General features: G+C 40.6%; 1 protein-coding gene across 5 annotated transcripts in view; it reads left to right on the forward strand.

Annotated features, from left to right (window-relative positions):
- Nucleotides 1-26250, forward strand: part of LOC143212692 (telomerase-binding protein EST1A) — a 169694-nt gene that overhangs the window by 134013 nt on the left and 9431 nt on the right. For all 5 annotated transcript variants that reach the window (XM_076433782.1, XM_076432154.1, XM_076435479.1 and 2 more), the window contains 2 exons: nucleotides 11251-11413; nucleotides 23612-23832. In XM_076433782.1, coding sequence (XP_076289897.1) covers nucleotides 11251-11413; nucleotides 23612-23832 — 384 coding nt within the window. The remainder of the gene's footprint in view (nucleotides 1-11250; nucleotides 11414-23611; nucleotides 23833-26250) is intronic.

Here is a 26250-nt window from a genome sequence, read left to right on the forward strand (position 1 = left end):
GATAGAGATATCATCGATACATCAATGAATGAGCCTTTTCCCTCGATTTTATCCAAGAGTGCCGGTCGATTTCCGGTCGGCGTGTGCCCCGGGGTGGTGCAGGGTCGAAATCGAAAAAACGCCGGGGCCGGTATGCGGGTCTCGACTGTGAAAATGGTGGAGGCAGCGCGGCTCGCCGACACCTGGAATTCCTCTTGGCCGACGGTGAGGGATCGTTCCGCGTCGTTTCTATTAGTTCAGTCATTGACAGTGCAAACACTCTTTTGTGGCCTTCTTCTCGGGATGCACTCGAGACTGCGCGATGCGCCGTCCTCTTTTCCCCGCGATATTTCGACGTGTCGGTTAGAGAGGGAGGAAGGGAGAGGGGAGGGGAGGGGCGCGGGGGTAGAGACTGTTAGGCGGAATAAAGCGAGACAGAGGATGCTGGAAGAGTGGTACGACTCGTGACAATGTCAATGTTTGCGTCGTTGCGCCGAAGCACTCTCAGAACAGCCGGAGACTGAGTGTCTTCAGGTTGTACAGGAAGAATGAATTCGTGTCGAGGGTACGTAGAACTAGTCGCTCTTTGCCGGGGACTACCTCAATGAACCTCCATTAATTTCCAAGCTTTCCCCGGGAACTCTCCGGGCCCTCTTCTTCCTGCCGCGGACACGTCAACCCGACGTCTGCTGCGCTCACCAGCCTTCCTCTGATCCTTCCTCCTCGTCTCTCTCTCTCTCTCTCTCTCTCTCTCTCTCTCTCTCTCTCGCTCTGTCCTTATTTGCGTCGGGCTTTTCGTTTCATCGATCGAATCCCGTTTGCCCTCGCTTCCTGCCGCCGCGTGGAACCCGAATAACCGTTCGGATTCTTCTTGTTTCGCGTCCTCCAGCCGGAGGGATGCCTTTCTTGCTACTGGAAATTTGAACGGGGACCGTCTGGATTCTGTTCTTGTTGTTGCGGTCCAGTTTCGGTGTGCAGCTTGACGTGGCGACGAAGGAACTGTCCGGAGACTCGCTGTCGTACACTGTCTGTTAACACGTTGTTAGCAGATCCTAGTAGAATTTGGCTGACTTAATAAATCACAGTAAAAATTGATGTTCAGGTTTGGTAAAAATTGTGTCAGCCATATATGATGGATGTGGCTGTCGGAGTGTTAACATTGAACTACTTTGATTGTAGTGAATTTCGTTCAACGAACTTCGGGTACAATGTTGAAGGAGTTGAACTAGGTTTTCCAGGACTCCGAAAGTCTCTTACCGAATTAAGGATGAAAGTAAATGTTTGGAAACAGCCTGTTGGAGCAAAATGTTGAGCGAAATCCTTTCGCGGATTACGTCTCGCGACTTTCCGTAGTTTTTCCAGGTGGCCGCGCGCCGCGTTGTCTATTCGACTACATAAATTAGAGTCTTGTTCCGCGCAGGGTTCGAGCTTTCCGCGATACCGCCGGCGAATGTACGACCCGGAGGATTACACTTTGACACGACGGGATACTTGTTCGTGGTGTAACAGGTTCCTCGGTGGAGGTGGCGTCGGCCATCAGCCGAGCCCCTCCAGGTGTTCCGGTATTTGTCGTCGGGCCGATCTTCATGTGGGTGTAGTTTATGGTCGGAAAGGGGGTCGTGGGGGCACGAGAGGGGGCCACGATCTGATTTGCGAGCGCCATTACAAGCGGTCGGATCGTTGTAGCCGCAACTGTTGCATTTATGAATGCGATTACCCTTAATATATCGTCCGTGTAACTTTGCTCGCTAATTCCGTCGGGGTGGAGGAGGCAATAAAATCAAGACGGACTTACGAGTGGTAATTTCTTCCCCCTCCATCCTTCCTCTCACTCTTCTTTGACTTTTTCTCCACCGTTTTTCTCTCTCTCTTCGCTTTCTTTTCTGTTGCCCGTTTTTCTTCTCTCTCTCTTTCTTTCTCTGTCTTCATCGTTTCTGTGCTCGTGCACCGAGACCCGGGACCGATCTTTATTTTTCTTCTTCGCAGCTTTCGTGGCGCGTGAGCGTCTTCGAGCCTTGTAATCGATTAATATTGCTCGCGTCGGGCTGATTTAACCGACCCGATGTACGCAGCCGGTTAAAGGAATATTTAAGAGCGAGACTTTTATGCGAACGCGTCAAGTGCTCGTGCTGCACTCTCCTCGATGTACAACCAACGTACGCTGAGCTACGTTCGACTCTTTGTGGTGCTTTCGGAAAAATATAAACGTTGTGGTGCAGCCACAGTTTGTAGCATTGCAATTGGTTATCTTCGTGCAGAATAAAAATTGTCTGCGTCAATTGCGAGACACATAATTTTATGTGAGATGATGGTATATGGATCCCTAATTGTGTATGCAAAATATTAAATGTAGTTATTCAATAGTTTTAAAGATATAAACAATTGAAGTTTGGAACTTTGAAAACTACAGTTCAATCATGGTATATCAACAAGGTATGAAACTTTAATTGTTTATATCTTTAAAACTATTAAGCAACTACACCTAATATTTTTCATACATAATTAGGGATCCATGTACCATTATCTCACAAAGAATCATCAAAATCGAAGTCGGTCACTTGGGGTCCTTCCCTTGTTAGGAATTTCTTTCTTTGACAACTTAAACAATTGAAAATTCTCTCTCTAATTTTCTAGTTCTTCTTTATTCATCAATTATAGTCACCATTCTTTTCTACAATTAGGAAAGAACATCATCTATGAAAATCGGGCACGAACTTATGCAATCATCTAATACAATGATAATATAATACATTTTGCTTTTCAATAATTTGAGTAAGTCGCGATTTTTGCAGGTTCATATTTTTATTATAAATGCACAAGATCATTAGTCTAGTACAGAGATCAACGTCAAAAGCGTTTTCCCCGACAATCCGCGTACGAAGACAGAAATCATATTCCGATTCGGTAACTGGGTCAATATACGACTCGACTCGTGTTATATGCCTATGTATATGTACATGCGAGCATAGACTGCGTCGATATTTCCGGTCGAATCGGGAATGCGAAGCTTACGGTGCCGAGATTATCGAATACGACATGCGGATAGGATAAATATGCCCGGAGTCACGGCACATTTCCAGCTGTCTCGAGATGATAAATCACCGACCGGAAATACACCTAAGGCCGAATAGAAAGAAGACCGTTCTCGAATTTACACGCTCGAGATCGCACGCTCTGTTCGCGGTGACGTATGACCGATTTTATTTTTCTTTCATTCCACAAACGGAAAAACCTGTTGAGCCCCGAGTGCATGCACCGGTGCAATCGATCGTCTGTTTGACCCTTAACCGGTGGGACCTGTTTCGGCGAACTTTGATCATTTTTTCTTCGACCTGTAAAATTCTTTTTAACCCCTTGCCGTATTTTAACGAGTCAGACTCGTGATGATTTTAACGAAGTCTTCTTTTCAGATGAAATACAATTTGATTCGTTTGTAATCAGTATCTAAGCATTAAGATAAATGTAGCCATACAGAAAGTATACATTTTCTTTTCTCTTTTACGACATTTTTGGGGATAAAGACGTTTTAATCAGAGAGAGACACCGCATACAATTATTTCGAAATTAGTATTTGTATGAAATGGCGTTACTTTATAGGCTTCACGTTTTCTCAAAAATGTTGTACTTCGTTAAAAGGGAGGATAGCTACCAATCAGAGTTGGGCAATAATCAACTAATATTTAAAAATGACTAATAGTCTTTTTGAATGTTAGTCATAGCAAAATAGTCATTAGTCAAAACTTTTTGATTAGTATATATAACATAACTAAATGGCAAATACTTAATCACAGCTCTAAGTAATCGTTAGCTATTGCTTATTAGTTAATTAGTAGTTGGTGATCAGTCATTTTATGCAAAATGAAAATTGTTTGAATCAACTGCAACGAGCAAGAGCCAAGTAATAATTTCTTTCATTCTTCAATAATCTTCTTCAGCTGCAACTAATACATTACTGTTTTTAGATGTTTTTCATTTGTCCACTGTTTCATTCAACAACTACTACAACTACGCAACTACCCATTTTTTCATAAATGCATAAAATTCGCAGTCTAATCATCAGTCATTATTGTGCGATTAACATACATTCATATTATTAATTAGTTATCACTAGACTGCGGATCTTTATGCAAAATAAAAAATGTTTGCATTGATTACAAGACACAGGAGCCAAAGAGATATATCTTTCTTCCTTTAATTGTCTTGTTATGCTGAAATGAATAAACTGATGTTCTTAAATCTTCGTAATTCGTCCACTGCTTTGAACTGCGCGTGTCCATTTTTGTCATAAATGCATAAAATCCGCAGTCTAGTTATCAGAAACTAATCAAAACGTTTTGACTAATGACTATTTTGCTATGCCTAACATTCAAGAAGACTATTAGTCATTTTTAAATATTATTGCCCAACTCTGCTATCAGTAGACCTTTGTTATCGGACCACGGTATATCAAAAATATTATCCCGGCGCATTTTCTGCTCCCCATTCCGCTTATTGATATATCAGCCGCGTTTTCGCCATCCGGAGGCTCGTCCATCGGCGCGCAGGCAATTCCAATCGCGTGATACCTTATCATCGTGGGGCGCAGGGTGTCGTTCTGACGGAATGCGATACCGTTAATTGATTCTCATCCCGTGGCAGTTGAATGAAATTTCTTACGGTCGCGGGAATACGCTGCGAACGCGTTCCCATCGCGCGATGCTAATTCGAGGCGAGATCCGAGAGTACTGCCCGGGCGTCGTACGCATAACGTTCCTTGAAAACAAAAAAGAAAAAATATCAAAGTAGCAGTTTGTAAGCCGATGGTTTTATACCGTTTGATGTTGGTGAGATGGTTTGATTACGTTGCCCGTCATGTCATCGTAACCAGATTCTGCTAATTAGCAACGAAACTTCCGCCGAATTTGACTCGGTGACGAATCTCGGGAAGACGATCTTGTTATAGAATGTTATATTATTATTCAGGATGTGGCATGACAGAATTTTTACGTCTTCGTAATTCCAACTTTGGTTAATTAGGCCTTCGAACCTCGTTCTGCTGACTTTTACAAGAATGTTTCGTGAGCGAAGAATTTTAATTGTGTTTCTCCGAAAGGCTCATAATTAAAGACGGCTGTTTGATTGTTTTATTCGTTCTTTTTGAAATGACATTTTAAAATATATAGATTTTATGCACTTGCGACCAAAATAAGAAAAACTGTGAATGCCTTAAAAATGTCGCTATACGATATTGAACCTGTAGAAAGAAGAGACAAAATATTTATTTGGTTTCATACCCTTGCAATCGATGCAGAAAATATTCCTTGAACCTTTGCACTCGAACGGCGAGTCTGAGGCGCCACTAAAAATTGCCATACCATTATTCAAAACACTTTTAACATTATTTAGTTCGTCTGTATTCTATAAATTGTAGAAAGCTCAACTGTTATATAAGAAAACAGGTTCAATTTGATGTGCACAATGTAAAAGAAATTACATAGAACAAAAGTGATCTGAGTTGAAACAAATATCTCGATTTTGGAATTCGTATTGCTTCGAGTGCAAAGGGTTAACTATTTATCTGAAACACAAAATCCTAAAATATTATTATATAAATAGACTAAAATATTTGTTCAGAAACTTCCCAGATAAAAATTATATTTTTAATTCAAAGTAACTTGAACAAATCCAGGTTCCTATGAGCAAATATGTAAGACAGTGTAAATTGTTATAGCGGTATCTCACACAAGAATATTTTGGAACTAACTGTTATTTAGGAGCTCTGGTGTAAAGTAATCGCATGATCGTCCGGTGTCAAGGTGTTCCGTCCACACGCGGTGCCCGCGCCGCGCCGTGAGCTGTGAACCTGTCCTTAACGTGACGCGAGTAGGTTTCCGCGTCACCGTCGAACATTTACAATGTTGCTGGAGGCGCGCGCTGTTTGCACGTGTCTGCGTGGCCGTTTAATATGCGTGGGCGTTGGAGCCGCGGTGCGTGATTCAAGGCGGGTTCTCACGAGCCACTCGTGTGGCTCTCTGGTCGTCGGGGGTGTCAAGAGGGGAGGTGGTACGAAAAGGGGGGACCAGGTGGTTTTGTGAGGTGTGAGAGACGGAGGAGCCGAGGAAAAGCGACGAGGACAGACAAGAGGCGAGGCAGCCGGAACGCGCGCAACGGTACGCCTTCGGTCGTTTAGGAATTCGCGAATACTTTAAACGGGAGTAAAGCACGGCGGAGCGGTCGCCTAACCGCCTGCTTGCCTTCTTACATACTCGCTCTCGCTGGTATCCACCACTTCTTCTCAGCCTCCTCTCTTCGTGATAGCACGCGACTGCACGAAGCCCCAGACGCGCGGAAAACGATGCTTCGTACTGCACCGTGGTCCTGATTCAGGAAGTTGCTAGTGCAGCACTAGCACAGTAAGACCTCGATTATTTGAACCTTCTATACCTGAAGTCTTTAGTATCATGCTTCAGCTAGTATCTTTGGGTCTTTTTTTCGGGTTTGCCAAGCGACAGTTATAGAAGAGTTGCTATATTCTTTGTCGTGTTCCGGAAAGTTATTATTTTTTGCACATCTTGTAGAGTCTCTTAAAGAATTTTTCAGTTCTTAAAATTAAATCTGTTTGTTTTCTTTTTATCCTATGCTATTCTTTATCCTAAATTCATTTGTCGGAGTCTAAGAGACCCCATCTGACTATTTATGTGTTATTAGACCTTACCTTGCGAGGGTTAATGCGAGTCTTACTAACTAAGCAATAAGAAGTCACCGAGATCGGTTAAGTGTGAGTATGAATGAAGCACGGTCGTTCATTTCCCACCAGTCCATCGTATTCCTCGGAGACTATTAGCGATTCTGTTAAGATGAGATCGCTAACGTCGCAAGTCACCGTTTCTATTTTATTGGTTCCTACGCGTTCAGTTTCGATAAAGGCTCGTCCGCGGCTAATTATCATGTATCGCGAGTGCGTCTCCAGGCTCAAAGAAAGCTAACATTCCAGAATTCACTGCCGCTCGAAATACCTACGAATCCGTAATAGACTGGCGCGCGACGATTTTTAATGACGTTCATTATGCACCGTCGCGCAGACACCGCTCTCCGCTACGGTGAATAATTTTACTTTCCACGGTGTGCGACTGCGATCCCATTGACTCTTCATTCTCTTCGCTGATTGATCTTCGATTATCGCACAGTGGAATTAAATGTTTGTTCACAAACTTCCCAGATAAAAATGTTATTATTCTGATTCCATATGATTATTCTGATAATTCAAGGTAATTTGAACAAATCCACCAGGTTCTTTGGAACAAATATGTAAACTGTAAATGGTACGAATCTTTGATTGTCGTACAGTGGAGTCTAATATTTGTTCACAAACTTCTCAGATAAAAATGAAATAATTTGAACAAATCCACCAGGTTCTTTGGAACAAATATGTAAACTGTAAATGGTAGGAATCTTCGATTGTCGTACAGTGGAGTCTAATATTAGTTCACAAACTTCCCAGATAAAAATGAAACATGATTATTTTGATAAATCGAAGTAATTCGAACAAATCCACCAGGTTCTTTGGAACAAATATGTAAACTGTAAATGGTACGAATCTTTGATTGTCGTACAGTGGAGTCTAATATTTGTTCACAAACTTCTCAGATAAAAATGAAATAATTTGAACAAATCCACCAGGTTCTTTGGAACAAATATGTAAACTGTAAATGGTAGGAATCTTCGATTGTCGTACAGTGGAGTCTAATATTAGTTCACAAACTTCCCAGATAAAAATGAAACATGATTATTTTGATAAATCGAAGTAATTCGAACAAATCCACCAGGTTCTTATGAACAAATGTATAGAAGACACTGTAAATGGCGGAGAATGATTTTTGGAGTACCGATAAAATATTGACGAAACGACTTTAGCATTGTGAACCTACTTTTCGTTGATGGTTCTTTAAGTGGCCATTCTTTCAAGTATGATATCTCTCCTAACGAGAAGGAACAGTTCCCGCGCACGTGATTACGAATATACCTGACACACGCACCTGAATATAAAGTCAGGTGTCCTCATTCATTCAGTGAAGTCGCTGTCTGGTCTGACGTATGTACCTCGCATCGAGGAATTTCAGTGCCTTTCAAAATGTGATTGACTGTCATCTAACAGTGACATCTCCGATAACCAGCTGAAAATTGATAAAAAGATTGATAGAATCCGTATAATTGAAGATCGATAGGCGAAAGATAGTTAATCATCGATACACCCGAAGTCCGATAGTTGAAGATTTATAGTTGAAAATCCGTGGCTGAAGGTCGATGGATGAAGATTGATAATTGATAGCTGATAATTAAACATTGACAGTTGGTGATCGATAATTGAATATTGACAGTTGATGGCCGATAACTGTACCGGGAAAGCTGAGTCGATAGTATATCTGTAATTGGTGGTTAATAGATCACTGATAGTTTAATTGCAGTTATATTGATATAGATAATTCTGTATAATTGAGATAAATTAAGTTGGTTGGGCTAATCGAAGAATATACAGTCGTGGACGAAATGTTAAGTGGACACTCTTAAAAATCGCATAACTTTTTTAAAATTAGTCCAAAGGACCTTAATTTTTTGTTAGACCGATTAGTTTGCTAGAGAACGAGTAAACAAAATAGATTGCAATTGGTAGGAATCGTATAAAATTTTAAAAATTATGTGTTTTCAACTTTTTTGTCTGAACCTGTAACGATAATATAAAAAATGCGTTATGTAGATTTCGGTAACTTGTATGCATACTGAAAGTTTTATCAAAATCGGTCAAAATATACGTTTAACGTTTAAACATACATTTTAAAATCATCTGAGGGCATCCGAACATTTTCTGCATTTCATTACTTATGGAAGGGGTTGCAGCCTTAGTGGTTTCTAATAACAATTTTTATTATTAACGAGAGGGTTAGTGGTACGCATTTTATTTTAACAGACGCCGATAATGTAAATTTCTATTGAAATATTGATTAAAAGCTGCGACGTTCTATTGAAATATTGATTAAAAGCTGCGACGTTCGTTTTTTAGTTGTATCGAAATATGATTCTAAAAGCACTTTTAGTTTTTCCCGAATTTTCCATTTTTCCGTGATACTTTTCCAATTTTTCTTATCCTATAACCTAGTTCGGACTAATACGAACATTTAAAAAAAAAGAATTAGCCAAATCGGTCCAGCCGTTCTCAAGTGATGCGCTTACCAACGAACAGCATTTGATTTTTATTATATAGATAGATAGATTATTTGAAAAAAGTATAAGTTTTCTTGAAGAACCCATTCTATCAATTGGAACCTTGTTATTGTGTTTCTTCGCTCCTAATTTCTTCCTACAACTCCAAATAAATAACCCAAAAACGCACTGAAGAAATTGAGCTGGTTAAATTAATTTTAATTTAATTTCAATTTGTCATCTGTCAAATTCGTTAGCTCGATTGGTCGAGAAATCAGTGAAAACCATAATGGTGTTAATGTCAGTATGTACCTCGCAATGATTTTCCAGTGGCGTCGATTATGTGGCCAGTAGGTATCGACATGTGTACGACATTTGAGCCCGGTGACGTGACGGAACGACGTACAGGCTCGCCGGACTTATTTTCGCATTCCGTCGAAGTACTCCCACGAACAATTAGGCTTGTCGTCGGATTCCTCGCGCGCTTCCCGTCTGCCACTGGCCGATGTGCGAGCGCGGGAACAATGAACGATATTCCCGTGACTCTTGAATAATCGTTGCCAAGATACCGTTGCACAGAGATACGTACTTACATTGAGTTATCCCGGGTTCTTCTTCTTCTCCTTCGCCGTTTTCCCGGCGTCGTCGTCGGTACACCTTTGCACACATTGTCCGCACAGGTGCGAAGTCGCGATTTTAATTATCGGACCGGCGGACCTCGTTTACACAGAAATGGACGCGATCCACCAGCTAATTGTTCGCTGAATCGTGATTTATACCGAGTACGCGCACACTTAATCACGCTAATTGCGAACGGACGCTTCGTTCGACTGCGGAAAAACCTTCGATGGACTATAATTGATATGTCTTTGGAACCTGAATGTTCATTAGACTTTTCTTTTGGTAGTTACTTAATTTTACTTGTTTATTAAAGAATAACTTTATAATAAATTACTTTCTTGCCAACCCAATATATGAATTCGTAATTTATTCTTTAATGTTTTTGTCAAGAGCCAAGTTGAGTGACGAAATTATTTCTTTCTTAGGAATTTCAATTTTTGTCACGGTTCTATGTCAGTACATAGAACTTCATCTTCTAATAATTTTGTGATCATCCGCTCGTAATAAGTGTTGCATGAAAATTTGTATTTCCACGGACCAGTTTGAAGAACGAGCAGTGTAAGACATTATAGTATTCGTCTTCGCGTATTGATCACCGTCCCACGAGCGAAGGGTAACATTAGGGGGTTCATTACGTTCGTATCCTTTGCTGTAACAATAGCTACTTGGCATTCGCGTTATACCGTCGAGTCGACATTGTTCTCCGCGATGTGCGCAATCGTTTCACGGAACAGACCGTGCAGCATACGTGGGATTCAATTGGAGGGCAATGCGTCTTCCGCACCATCCTGCGTCCTCCTCGTTCCTTGAACAAGTGGACTATATTCTTATGGAAAAATCCACAAACTCGACTTCGTTTTTAGGAAGTCTTTATTCAACGCGAGAGAAAGTCTGCAGCCATTCTTTAAGGACTAAACTAAATACAGTGGCACCTCGGTATACGACCTTAATGCGTTCCTGATGTTGGACTTATATCGAATAGGACGTATACCAAACCAATCTTTCCTATAAGAAGTAATGTAAAAATTATTAATTCGTTCTCATGTAAAAATAAACTCCTATTGATATTATACCTACATTAATGGGATTGTAAAATAATTTAAACACTGTTAAAACCAGAGTTGTGCAGAATTACAATTGAATTACTCCAGGAATTATAATTACAAAGTACAACTGTAATCAGTACAATATTCAGTTGAATTACATTGTAATTCAGTTATATAATTTACAGCTTTTACTTCATCACTAAAAATAAATGAAAAATGAGTGTCTCAATTTTTGTGTTCAATTGTGTTTATAGTTCTGTCAATAAAAATCGAAGATCCATTTAGAAAATTCTTCTTATTTTCTTTAGAGCAACAATCTTAGACGTCCTAAATCCGTGGAGTCTGTACTATCCTTTATGAAACACTATTATGAAGTACTATTCCTTTATGAAATTATTAATTTTTACTCGATGTTCCTGTGTTCCAGCAAATTCTGCAAAATTCATCAGTGTCCGTGGAGATCGAAGTAAGACCAAGGCAGCTGGTACCAGACACTAATTGCTTCATCGACTACCTATCACAGTTGCAGAATATCACAAAGGCGATTTCCGGCGCGCAACCGATGTACACGCTTATGGTGCCGCTAGTGGGTGAGTGGGAATTTTTCAAACTACTCTTCAAATCTCCATTCAATAATTTTAACGCTACAAAGAAGATCGTGCGGTAAGGCATTAGGATTGTTGGTTCGGTTGATGGCCACTACTATTATTATCCCCGATAAGCGTGGAATTAATACGTTACTTCATAACGCGCGCGCGCTCGGAATACAAGGAAGAGATTAAATAATTGTGCACGGTCGCCAGAAAAGATGTTCGAACAACCGGTTGACCCCCGGTCCCGGCGGGCATTTCTTTCGGCCGAAGGTCGTCGATTATCCCGAGCGAGAGAGGTGGGCAACGCCGTCCGAAATAATGCCTCGTTCCGGTGGAAAAAAGTAAAACGTATGAAATAATCGGCGATAAATAACGACGGAGGAGGTCGTGGCTCTCTCCGCGTAGTATCCCAAGACCTCTGTACTAAAGGCCGAACAAAAATGAAGGAGGGGCGATGCGAATCGATCGAGCTGAATATCGTAAACCCGCCTCCGCGTGCTTCTACTCTTCCTCTTCTTCTTCTTCTTATTCTCCTCCTCTTCTTCTTCGTGTTCCTCTTCTTCTCCGTGTTCCTTCCCATCGGAAATATTCACCGAATTCTCGGAACCGACCGGGGAAGACACATTTCCGATTTATCAAACGATTTGCGCATCATTCACGATAACTACAGCCTCTGCCAAGAGTGTCCTGCTCGAAACACCAGTTAAACGTTCTTTTGCTTCGGAGGAAAATGAATTTGCTTCGAAAATAATGATGTCTTAATGTAAGAAAGCGTGAGCTCTAGGATCTAAGAAAATTGCGCATCCCCTCCACTGTCCCGTCACTATTAGAAGTGTTTAGGATTTATGGAAAAATTCTAGGACTTCTCTGAAAAAATTTGGACTACACTCGTATATGTAATCATTGTGCATAAAGTTTGTATGTCAAAATCGAAAGGTTAGTTGTTTCTCAAGCAGGAGACTGTTCAAGTTACTTTGCAAGAATATCGATAAAATCATAATTATTTCATTAACGTTGTAGCGCATACAGGAATTTTGCACCATGGCGCAAGAATAGCGAAACAGTTTCATATACACTTATCCCATGTCCTCGGCTTTAATTAGCATACTCCACTGTCACCAGACCTAATTGAATTCCTTCTCGTTGATCCGTTGCTCATATCTCGTTAACACCATTCGCGTATTAGTCCGTAATTAGCGAACGAGTAGAATTATCCATTCACCTCCAGCCTCGTTTCGAACTTCCACCGTAAAGTGGTAATAAAACCACTGTCATCCTCCGCCATATTTTCCATCAGTTTATTGCAAGCCTGGTTCAAGCAAGTTTTTACACCGCTCGGATCTTTCGTTCTCTAGGAAAGTGGTAAAAAGTGAAAAAAAACTCCCGCGCTGTAGGGCTATCTCGTGGTAATTATCTGTTGAAAACTGCCTGTCGTTTCATGGAAACGGTGAGAACGACGTTGTTACAATGTATCGATCAGGGCTGCATCATCATGTTCGCAGACCATTTCCTCGCCTTTTTATGGGCCCTGAAAACTTTTCTCAGATCCCACAATTTTTTCACGGGCTCTGCAACTTTTTTTGTAGATCTCGTAATTTTTTTACCGGCCCTACAATTGTTTTGTAGACCCTAAACACCTTTTTATAGACCCTACAATCTTTTTATTGGCCCCACAATGGTTCCTTACGACCAAGAACTTTTTAGCTTTTCACTGGCTCTGAAATTTTCCCGCAAATTATAAAAACCTTTTTACAGATTTTGTAATCTTTCTATGGGTATCATAATTTTCTCCACGTCTACTTTATTACTTTTTCGTAGGTTCTAGAATCTTCAGTAACTTCTAAACACCTTTTGACAGACCTTACGCTCTAGCCCAGGCTCCGTCGTCTCTTAAATTTTGAATAAGTCCATCTAGAAGTTTCTAAACAGATTAATTGCAGGCTATAGAACTTCCGCGCAGAAAATCGAGTTCTTCCATTTGCGAAATTTGTTTGTCAAGCGTTGTGGCTAAGCTGTCGATTGACTAAGACGGCCCTGGTGTCGATCCTTACGAAAAATTCTCGTCAGGTTTCACGGAGTCTTGATCCTTGCATCGACATTAAAAGTATCGCCGCAGGGTGATCGTGTCATCAGGAGAATATCATTAGCGGGTCACGGCGCGGGTCAAAATGATGCGCAAATATCCGACTCACCTTGCGATGACGATCATCGTCGTCGTCATCGACGCGTTCGTCGTCGTTCGTTACACGATCCTCGATCTTCCTTTCGCTTCCTTCGATCTGTCAAAATCACAATAGTTCGCAATCGGTGTCCGCGCGGTACGTAATGACGATTGCGAAAGTTGTTTCGAGCACTTGAGTCGTGTATTTTTCGTTTTCGCACAGATTAACGTTCGGGCAGCTTCGAGCTCTCGTTGTGTACACAAAGAGTTGTTTCAACAAATGCCAAGATTACAATTGCTTAAGAAAAATGGAAATATTAGGTCGGTCGGAAAGTCATTTCGTTCTCTCAAGGATAAAAATGAAAGCCAATTTTTTTCCATTTGGAATAAGTTTGTGACATTTCGTTCTATGATCTTTTGCGGTTTTTCAGGCAACTTAAAACAGAATATAAAATACTATTAATATTAATATTTTATTTCATCCATTTTTGTTATTACTTAACCTTATTTTAAATCATGAAATCGTTGTATATCTTGACAGCTGACATTTCGGACGTTATTTCCGGTCTTGCAGTGCTTTCGAACCTTTTATGCATTGTTTCGTCATCGCATCAAACATGCTGAACCAAAGTATGCATTTCCATTAACCTTCGGTTTGTTATTATCACATCGGTAAAAATGCAGTGCATGAAGGAAAAAATTATGTGCTGTTTCAGGAGAGGATGTACCATGGGACTACCATTTTTTGCACTTTTTTTCAATACGTTTTATGGATCTTTAACTTGTCACAAATGTCACAAAACTTATTCCAAATGGTAAGAAATTAGCTGTCATTTTCCTTGGAGAAAACGAAATGACTTTCCGAACGACCTAATATTAAACAGAACCTTCCTCACAATGCATTGAAATAGTCCGTTCAGCAATTTTCCACCAATTTTTAGGAAAAATGTCTCGTTATTGACGGTTTCATCATCGTTACGAGGGAGTCTCGTTAAAACACAAGCAGCAAATGAAAACATCGATCGAAAACAATCCACTTGTACGTTCGAGCCAAGAGTTTCGCTTTTTACCGGTAAAAGCGACAGTCCGTTAGCTCGAGCATCGACTGGCCACGGTAATTACCCGTACACGCGAGTATACCTTAGCATAGCAATTACCCAATTACCGAGCTGCATGTTCCTGTCGAATTGGTGTGGCCAGAGGCGATCGTAAATGCGGTTTCGGAGGACAGGATCGACCAGGTGTCGTCAATCGAAGTGGATGAGTCGCTGAAAGGTTCTTCAGGCGGAAACCGTCAGGTGTTCACTCTTGAAATTGTCAAAAATGTTGAACAGTATCTCCGATGGTTGTCGGTCGATGATTCAATATATAAAAATAAATTGGACAAGAAAGAAATAATATTGTTTTTGAGAAAATCAGGTTTGAATGTCCGTCAAAAATGCACCCTATTAAATTGGATGATGTGTCTGTGCATGGCAGACCACTTCTACTTCTTGCAAACACGATGAGTGGCCAAATTCGAGCCACTCGCACAAATTGCGTCGTTTACATTTAAATACTTTCTCAAGACTTTTCGCCTTCCAGAATTATCAAAAATTTTTTCATGAGATTCGAAAAATTAAGAATATATTTTTTAACCCAGTCCCACTACATCGTTAGTTTTCCATGGAATAATTTGATCACTTTACTATTTTGCTATTTTAACCCTTTACACTCGGAGCTATTCCAATTCCAAAAACCGAATTGTTCTTCCGGCCTGAAATATTTCCATTTTATATGATTTTCTTAATTTTATCGACATGAAACTGATATAATACCTCGTACAATACTTTCAGTGCTTTATTGAAAGATTAAATACGTTTAGTAATTTATTGAATACAAACTTAAGGGTGCGCGGGAGTGGAAATAGTAACTTGAAAATGATCAAAAATCACAATATTTAGAACGCAAAGAAGACCCGTTATTATTCTGGCGTGAAAATTCAATGAAGTATCCCATTTTATCAAAAATTGCACGGGATTATCTTTGTATAATGGCCACTTTCTCTGTACCTTCAGAAAGAGTGTTTTCAAAAGCAGGAAATATTAAGGTACAAAAAAAGAAATAGGATAAAACCAAGTATTGTAAATGAAATATTATTCTTAAATAGTTACGAATTTAATGAAGAAAGTGATTCCTTTCAACATCGAAGTGCTTATTAGTATCTTTTCGAAACTTGTAAGTACTCATTCCAAGGTTCGATATCAGTTTGTATAAAATGAATACTTTTCAAATACAATCATTGAAACATTATTGCTTTTAAGCAGTAATCGAAACCCATGAAATGAAACTTGGTTATTGAAATTAACTCGGATTCGTGAGTACATAATATTGAACTTGATCCCATCCCTAGTCCAGAGTACAACGTCACAAAAAAAACATTAGTTGAACTGTCAGTGTTCGAGAATGATCGAATAATAATGAAGGAAACCGTTCCTGGTGAGAAGACTACCCCGATGAGGGGACCAGGGGTTCAAGGCCGTTTGAAATGGAAAGGTCCATCGATCACTGTTACGTGATTGCGAATTAGCAGCGATTGGCTCGATAATTCAGGCGAATCAGTTTCGAGGCATCCAACCATTACAGAGCGAGAGCGGCACTCGGTGTTTCAACAGACTCGGAAGCTAACACTGATCTCCCCGAGAGCTGTTCGTTAACCGTGACCTAGGTCACTGGCATCGCGATAAACAAGGACGAATATTCCACCCTTGCGGATTTCACCATCGAATGTAGACACGCCGATGTTCCGCTCAATTAGCCTTTAGCTAATAGCCATGACTAACTTCATCTTCACATCTTTAGATTTTAATTCGAGGACAATTTGAAAACGTCACGGCAATTATTGTGTCGTTAAAATCACCGCGTTAATCATTTTAATGTGACAACCGGATTAATGGTCTGCTATTGTTTTTGCGATGGAAACGATCAATCGTGCGGTAATCACGCGGGCTTATTGAGTCTTCATTTATCCATTGCAATCATGAAATCAGGAGTTGATTAACTTTATTGTTCCACAGTTTCTTAGATTCTACTTAGAAGACACTTTCAATCAATCGGGTACATTTTTTCAAAGTGAAAGATTCTCAGGTTGGTTCGTGTCTGATGAATCTAATAAAATCGAAGCATTCTGGTATAATATTTCATATTTAAAAAGTTGGGGACTATTTCACAAACAGTAATCTTCTTTATCTGATTTTAATTCTTTTAAATCAAAATAAAAAAACCAATATAAATGGAAAGATATACTTAATACAAACATTAACGTTCTAAAATTTTTGCAATTGAGAATATAAGTATTCCACTGGTAGAACCACGTTCGCATTAGCACCGCGGAATTCTTTATAGAACGAGGACGACGGTAGAATAGGATTTGTCATTCCGCAGCCGAGCAGAAATTCGCGAATTTTCAGGAACGTCCTTCTCGCGGCGGGTTCAACGACCGAAAAGATCCACTCGAAAATGGCACAATCGGTCTTCCCTATCGAGGAAACCTGCTTCGGCAACCAGCATTCCTTCACGCGCTCTATAAATCCTCTCCCCGTTTACCATAGACACGGTGTGCGCGAATTTCGGAACGCGTGCCTGAATTCGATGAAATTTCCTATTCCGCGTTAAATGGTATTCAGCGCGACGGTGTGCGTAACGAATAACCGACGAATCGATTTGCAAGGGAATTACTCGCGGTGCCGGTCCCCGCTGGGAAATGCATCTTCGATTCTTATAGACCTGCATTCGCACTCGCGTTGCCTCTCTCTCTCCCGTTTTCGCGGTCGGCTTTTACTTTAATCCGGAAGAATTGGCCCGCGATTGGCGATTCCGGCCATGGAGCCGTGGAAACTTCCACTTTACGCCAGGTACTCGAGCTTACGGCGTCATTTATCTTCGGCCGGCAGGTTTCCGTCGATCGGCAGAGCCACGGAGCTCGAATAGGGGAAAAATGTAAATACGAGAACGTGAGGGGACGCTCGATGGAAGTTACGATGACGAGAGGGCAATATTCTGAATGGATGGTTTAGTTCCTGAACTGTTCCACTTTGAATTTGAACCGCGGTCGATCTTTTAACTCTGTCAGACTTTGAACACACGGAAATGTAATTACACATAGCAGCATTAATACAGAGCTGGGGAAAATAGTATTTTAAATAGTAAATAGTAAATAATCCCATTTATTTTACAGTATCTGTACAACTTCGAAAATAAAATATTTTAGAAGCTAAATAAAAATGAAACTAACACGTTGATGTTCTTAAATTGTTTAAATATATCCACTGCTTTAAATTGTACGTACCAATTTTTTAGTAATCAATTGTCTAGTTTTATGAGCGATCGAAATAAATATCTCTTATCGATAACTGTTATGAATGATCGAAATAAATTTCTCTCATCGACAACTTTTACCAACAAGAGAACAAATTTTCGGTTACTTATAATCCTTATTTGTAACCAATACGATTTTAGTCGATGAAATACTTGTTAATCTATGACCTTTTCTCTCTTTTTGGTTCTAACAGTTATGATCTCTGAATACTTCTGACATCCGTATCCCATTATCCGTCTACCAGCTCAATGCATATTTTACGGCTGAACTTCGCGCGAGGAAACCAGAAATTTCTTACTTCTTTTTATAGAATCCTGTAGATCTTGACGAGAAAATGCCGAAAATCCAAGTTTCAATCTTAGCAATCCACTAGTTCGAAAGTTTTGCGTGTTTAAAGTTTTACAACGCTTGGAAATCTACGTTATCGACATCGGTCGCGCGACGCTCACTACATGCCAACATGGCGGCGCCCTTATCAGTAAAAAACGCATAGTTCCTGAACCAGTGAATTCCTAACATTAAAACTTGGATTTTCGCCACTCCCTCGTAAAAATCTACAAGATTGTACAAAGAATATTCAAAATTTCTGGTCCCGCAAGGTAAAGTTTAACCATTAAATTGAATGTATCTTGAATATCTTGTAGTAATATCTTGAAGATTGAAATGAAATAAGCAATATTAATGCTAGAAAACCATCGGCGGTGGCATCCTGTTTGTGAATATTTGCGCGGGTACACAATCAGCCCAGTATTTGCAGGAAAGTAATTCCGTTCTTCGTTCCGGTCCTAATCCGAATTCCGTCGGAGATCGAGTAAAACGTCGCAAATCCGTATCGGATTCCGGTGCTGTGTTTACGAGGGGGTTGGGGTTCTCTCGGCTAGACTAATGCATACCAAATGTCGTTGAATCTCCAATTGAAAGTGCTTCGAATGGGTCCGGCGTGTTTGCCGTTCGAGCCGTGTCTCGGGGTATTTCTGGAGGCGAAGCTTTTCGTATATACGCTAGTCGATTATCGGATTTTCAAGGGGAGGGGCAGCGGAATGAGGGGGTAGATAGACGAGGGGGATGAAAGAGGCACGTACATGTGGACGACCGAGCCAGAAAAACACGTCTGCCGGTGAATTCCTCTAGGAACTTTTGGCGGTCGACCGTCACTGGATACAATTTATTCGAGGAAGCACCGAGGGGTTGGTGTTCCACCACCCTATCGCGCGCACGAGTATGTATCTTCGAACTTCGCTTTCTTACTTTCTGTCGGCCGAGCCTGACAGTGGGTTAATTTATCTGAGCGAGGGAAAAAGTTTCTTTCGTCGATTCTCGTTTACAGTGTCGCGAAATGCGAAACATGTTCCGCAACTAAGGGGTGGTCGGTTGTTCCAGTCGAGCTTTCTTCGGGGGCAAGTTTCGGGGCATGAAGATATGGTAGAACTCGAGGTCTGAATAGAAGGTTTCAGTGAAATCGTAAAGCCGGGAATTCTTAAGTTTTTGGGGGGTGTTCGGGGGATGCGGTGGGGTTGGTCCATTATGGAGTTGTTGGGTAATCGTTGTATCGGTATGAAGAAAGTTTTACGCGCGTTGGCAGATGTTGTTAAAAGTACCGAATAGCAGAAATCATATAATCCTATCAGTGTGTACATGTTTTAGCTTTCTTACCGTTTTGGAAGATATTTCTAAGTTAATCGAACCCATAGCAATCGAATTGCGACTCTAAGGCACCACTAAACTATTCAAACACTATATCAGTAATGTAAAATAATTGTTACGTTAGTAAATTATTTTATATCAATTAAATTACTAAACATTTGAGTATTGCATGAATAAATTGCATCAGTTTATTATACAATGGAAATATTCTCGGTCAGAAGAAATGTTTAGTTTTCGTGTCAAAACAGTTCCAAGTGCAAAGGGTTAAGAAAAACTTTTAGTAAATACTTTGTTGCGGAATAAGCAGGAGTCTTTTATCAGGCAGCTTTACCCTACTGTCTGTCGCAGGATACTCTTTCCCAGCGCGGGTTTCACGCCTCGGACCAAGAGACCGTGTCGCAACAGTGACCTACCACCGGCGACATAAGCAAAAAGCGTGAAAGTACCAGCTGCCAAGACGTATTTAAAGTTATCCCGCGTGGTTTACGGATTCCCCGGGTGTAGAACGCAGGAGAGAACCGTCGATATTCTTTTGTCTCGTCGGTGCTTCGGCGGTTGTTCGTTTTGTCATCCGCGGGGCACCGAAAAACGAAAGTGCGCGTTCATGCAAAATCGACTGGCGCTGCCCTTTGACCCCTGTGCCGGCCAGAGAGCCACGGTCCGTCTGGCTCCGACAACGGGCTACGTTCACAGTTAGGTTCTCACGGCTCATACATGAATGCATGCATACGGTCTGAAACGGACGGCGATTGGCCGGGCCAGTACGCCGCCGTTGTCCAGGCACGATCGGTACGTGGGCGATGCCCATGGTGGTCGACAGCCAAAGGGGGAACGGGCGCCGAGACTGTTCTGGGCGCCTTTGAGCCCGTCTGCCAACAACCTCGACACCCTATTTCCCTCGATACCCGGTCGCGCTCTCTGGTCAACATTCGAAACCGCTTGCTCGACATCGCTGTTCTATCACGATGCTGACTCCGACCATAATTGAGCCCCCCGGTAGCCGAAAGTGATCCGCGATACGCTCGGACCGGCACCAAATTGATCCTCCTCCTCCTCCGGACTCCCGGTTCTTTATGGTTTAATTGAAAATCTCCGTTCGACCGAACGACGTACAGTATTCTCTCCGTAACATGACATTTATTCGTAGCGAAGAAGAAGAGAGACTGAGGTTCAGACGTTCTGCAAACATCAAAGGACTCGGGCCAGCCTTTTAAATTCAAAAATAAAAATTTCCTGTTCTTGGTTTTTCGTCAATGAAACTTTTGTCATCGTATTCGTCTCGTCTTTCTGATTAAAATGACACCAAACAAGGTGTAATCACGATCATAATTACTTGAATAATGAGAGATTAATGAAAACTTCACAATTACAGTAGAGAAACACGAATTCTTAACTTCGCCTGTTACACAAGTCATTATGATCGTACCTATATCGTGTTTGGTGTTATTTTAATTAGAAAAAGGAGACGAATACAACTTTCGAAAAAATTCTTGTTTTTTACAACCTTTTTGTGAAAAATTTCATAACAATATGAATGAGTTTAATCTTTTCATTTTTACAAGAAGGTTTAGTGTTAATTCTATGAGTGGAGCGACGTGAGTTTTTCCGCTTTCAAGCTTAGATAAAACTTTTCTCGTCCTGTTTGTTAAGACGGAAGTGTGTCGAAATGGAAATTCAGGGCCCCTGTAATAAAATTTCCGACGTCGACTAGGAATGTTTGGATTATTTAAAATCGGGCTGCAAGCTCCGCGGCGAAACGCTCGGAATTCTGTCACGTACTTCTGTCGACAGTCCAATTACCGCTTGTCAGAGACACTCTGCAATTGTTTCTCTGTGCATCGCGACTTCGCTTCCGGATTATTACTAAATGTCGCGCAACGTCGTGACGGAAAATCGGTTCGCGCTGGGAAAAACCGCGGACAGTAAGCAAATCGGATAATGGAGTTGAACGACAACTATTCCGGTAATGTAATTGTAATGCCATTGCCGACAAATTTTCGCTTCCTCATTATGTGTTACAACTACACTGCGGAAAAGGCATTAAAACAATTTAAGCATAGTATTATGTTATTTTCAGGATGATTAAAAGAGACAATACATTTTTAGACAATTTTTATAAAAATCCAGTCTAGTTACAATTCTCGGGAACCGATTTTTCAAATCGTTTTTTAGAAAATTCTCTTTTTAAAATAATAAAAAATGTACCACTGTTGTTAGAAGATTTCCTGAATTGCATAAATCGTGTTTTTCAAGTTTTGTAATGAAATATAAAACAAATTGAATATTGTTTCTTCAATTTGAAGCATTTTAAATTATATCGAATGGACTTGGGCGGTTTCAAATTTTATGACAAATCTAGTTGTCAATTTTGAAAGTGGCTGAAGTCCATTCTTGGTAAAAAGACACATAGTATTCACTTAATAATTGCTATTATTTTAATAGGGATTGTAAATTTAACTCTCTTAGATACACTTAAGGAGTCTGATACATTGGTATATATCCTATACGTATATTTTTAATTTCATTGAAATGCAAACTCTTAAACATCTCAATTGGTTTTAAGAAAATGCATAATGAAAATGAAGCTCGAAGTAATATAACGTGTCGTTTCCGGTTATTTTCAGCTCCTTACGTAAATGTGTAGAGTACTCTCCGACTCGGTTGTACTCGTGGTCCTGACCCAGACTTTACGTGCAAGTTGCAGTATTATCGCACGAATATCCTCCAATGGTATCACGATACAACCGAGTCAGAAATTCCTCGTTCATTACTTATTGACTCCTTCGCTTCCTACTGGATTCCTCCGTGTACTCGTTCTTTTTCTCCATTTAGAATGACCGAAATCGTACCGTTACGGGTTCATATATAATTCGCGAGTCGAAGCGGAGCTGGATTTATAGATCCAGCCGAGCTACGCGAAAGTGGAGCTCCGATAAACTCGGGAGATGCGCTCTTAAGAGATGAACATCTCTTTCCCGAGAAATCCCGACGGAAATAGATCCCGATAGAGACTGTATTCATTCGCTCCATTCGATAATACCGGGTTTACCAGGCAATTAATTTGTGTAATCGTGCTATGCCCCGTTCCATCATTGTGGACGTATACCTAACAATTTCCTAATGAATCATTAGTAACAATTTATAATTATTAGTGAAACACACAATTAAATTACTTTAAAATGTTACGTCAATGCATAAATTTCGCGAGCGAAAGTTTGTTGATCGGCAAACAAGTACAGTTTGCTGTTCAGGATCATTCCAAATTTTCGAAGAAATTAATCATTGATTATCATTAGTAAATTATATTTTGCTACTCAGTTGAACGAAAGTTTGTTGATGAGAAAAAAAGTACACTGTACTGTTCAGTCATTCCAAATTTTCAAAGAAAGTAAAAATTGATTATCATTAGTAAATGATATTTTGTTACTCAGTTGAACGAAAGTTTGTCGATCAGCAAAAATGTACAGCGTGCTGTTCATGATCATTCCGAATTTTCCATCGAGAGCGTACGATCAAATTTTCATCGCGACGCAAGCAAGAAAATCGCGCGGCTCCTCCCAGGTGCTGCTCGAATGGGAAAGTTCATTAACGGTGTTTTTACTTCACGAGGGTTGACCGACGAAGTTTGAATAAACACGGTTAAGCCTGCTTCGTTGAAATTCTGTGTTGGCGCTTTTCCTCTGGAGACCGCGGTGCCGATGAAAAAACTTTTTCCACCCGGCTGGGAGAAATCCCTCTCTATTAGACCGTGAACGGGTTCTCGTTTAAAGTTGGTGATTTTTAAAAGAAAAAGTCAGTGACTGTATCGCCTGGTGCAAAATTATTAGCGTGAAACTTTGTAATTTTCATTCATTGCTTCATAAAAATCACGATAAGGGAAATATCACTGGAGAGAAATACTCTGAATATGTTGTTAGCATTTTTAGTATCAACATCAAATGACTTGTAGTCAAAGATTTTACGATTGCTCATTGAATAATCTAATATTTAAATAGAAGATGATCTTAAATATTCGATATTATTCTCGTTTCAGTTCTGAACGAGCTCGAGGGGTTAGCTAGGGGCGCAGATGCGAGAGACTGTCCTCCAGCTTCGAGGGCAGCTCTGGACCCTGAGCACGTGGCCAGGGTGGCTGAGAGTGCGAAAGCGGCTCTGTCCTTCGCCAGAAGCAGAAATCCGGCTATCCGGTGCTTAACCACAAGAGGAACTGTCCTTACATCTAGCACTTTCACCATGGAGGAGGATGTTGACAAGGTAAGTCGTCGTTAGTTCTCAAAGTAGACTTACAACTTCGCAATAAGGCGATGTTCGCTTTCGAAAGCTCTGGACCAAGCAACTTCGTGTTTTTTCAATGGAAATCCCTTTAAAAGCATTCATAAAATTGTCTTTCGCGAAATCAATGCTGTTGGTAGGCCCTTAGACCATATGTATACTTTGACACCCGGCTTCAGATAACATGCCGTGTTTCAAGATTAGTACATCGTCTACTAGATGACGGATGTGGGCAAAGTGTCTGTTGAGAAGTGGCAGTGCCACCAAACTTAACCCTTTGCACTCGGAGCAAAATGTTTTACACGAAATATTATTATTTTTCGATGTAGAATAAGGATATGAAACAAAAAATATGGGTTTCATTCATTTCCATTATGGAAAAATGTGCATAGCGCCATTAAATGTGCCCCTTCATATGAGGAATATTTTATATAAAACATTTCTTCATATTCCTGCTGGTTTCCGTAATAATTGACTGTCTCAAGATAAATGGACCACCCTCTATATGCATTAGCAAGTCTTTTTCTTGCTCTAGAAACCTATCTGCTTCAATTTTTCGAATTAATTAATTTTAATTCGAAAAATTGAAGCAGGTAGGTTTGTAGAGCAAGAAAACTTTACCGTACAAAACACAAACTTGCGTGGAAAAAATAAAATACAATAAAACGCGGATATTTATTACAGAACCAAATGTATGTACGTGCTCTAAGGGTAGGTCCGAAGCTCTCGCACAGTGAGAGACACGAGCAAGGATTGACTGGCGCGCAATGAAGCATGAATGTTATGATAAGAGTTCGAGTATCCGAGAACCCCCACGTGGCCCTTAGATAAAGTGTTCGCGCCGGCATAGTAACTTCTGGCGCAGCACGCATCTCTTATCTGGCCGGCAACATGCAGGATACACGGGTCGGATAGGATCGTAACAGGGAACCTTGATCTGTCAAACGATAGATAACGCCTCGGTTCCGAGCTCGTTAGATTTGATTCTCCTGCGCCTCGCGCGCCTCGGTGTCTCATCTTTTCCTCTTCCTTGTCACTGTTCCCCTCTTCCATCTCCGCTCTCACACCCGTCATCCCACCCTTCCTTTCTCCTTCAGGAAGCTAAAAGTTTCCCAGTGGACGTAGAGAGTCTACGTCGTAGACGATGCATTAACGTTCGCGAGACGACTCGAGGGACAATCAGACCCCCATTCTTCAGAACCCTTGATTGCCATAAATAGTCATTTGCCCAGGTTCCCTCGCGAGCGGCGCGGCGAGACGACTGACCTTGAGCAGTCTGCCAAGACAGCTGGCAACCTCTGAGTTTGGTAATTGTCAGTTTCCCAGGGGAATACTAATTCGCGGATTGTCATGCAGAGTGGGTTGCAAGTTTTTCGACAGTTGACTTTTGAACTGGCGCCTCTCTTAGTCGGTGCAAGGGGTTGGGGAGACCACAGAAGAACAAACTTTTGTATTTTCACTCATCTGACCAGCTCAAAGTTTAACCATGTTATTACTAGAGTTCGGATTTTTTGTGCATTTACGAAAAACATTGGCACGTACAATTTAAACAGTGAACATTTGAGGACATCAATGTATTAGCTTCAGCTTAATAGGGTTATTAAAAGAAGAACACAATTTTTATTTGGCTCCTGCGAACATTTTTTATTTTGCATAAAGGTCCGCAGACTGACTGCTCACTGACTGACTGACTGACAGTTCATCAAAACCTTTTGGGTACTTCCCATTGACCTACAAGCTTGAAAATTGGTACATAGCTCCACCATAACAAACACTCAAAGGAATAATTATCAAAGCTTGAAATTTTACACCTTAAAGGTGTTGTATTGAAAAAAAAAACATTACGAAAAATGTATAAAGAGGTAGTAAAACGAAGATGCATTTATTAATTTACTTAATGTCCACCTTAAAGATAAAAAATGTTTAGGATTTAACGAATCAGGGATAAGAGTAATACCTACTTGATAATTGATGAAATTTCAACAAAAATTGATGAAATCCCAACAAAAACATCCTGTAAATAGGAGCCAAGTTCCTGTGGCCGTAAAAAGTTGTGGGATCGAACAAAATACGGCCGAGGTCGTTAGCTTAGAAATACCTCTTGCAATACTGAAAGAAGCGTTTGTAAAAATTAGTTTAAAAGAAAGCTATTTAATTTTTAAAGAGTTAACGGCTAAGTTTGAATAATTTAGCCCTCCATGTAACTCAAAATCAAAATGTCCACAAAAGCATCTTGACAATCTGAATAATTGTAAAACAGGTCAGATCTAGCGTTAATAATACGTAACAGAATACGAATCGACTACGTCACAGCACGTACTTAAATGAAAAGTCGTGCAAACAGAAAACAAGTAGAAGGAGGCAGTGTAACAAATGTTCCTCGCACACCTAGCACCTTCA

This window comes from Lasioglossum baleicum, chromosome 1 (genome assembly GCF_051020765.1).
Source record: "Lasioglossum baleicum chromosome 1, iyLasBale1, whole genome shotgun sequence".
NCBI classification, from domain to species: Eukaryota; Metazoa; Arthropoda; class Insecta; order Hymenoptera; family Halictidae; genus Lasioglossum; species Lasioglossum baleicum.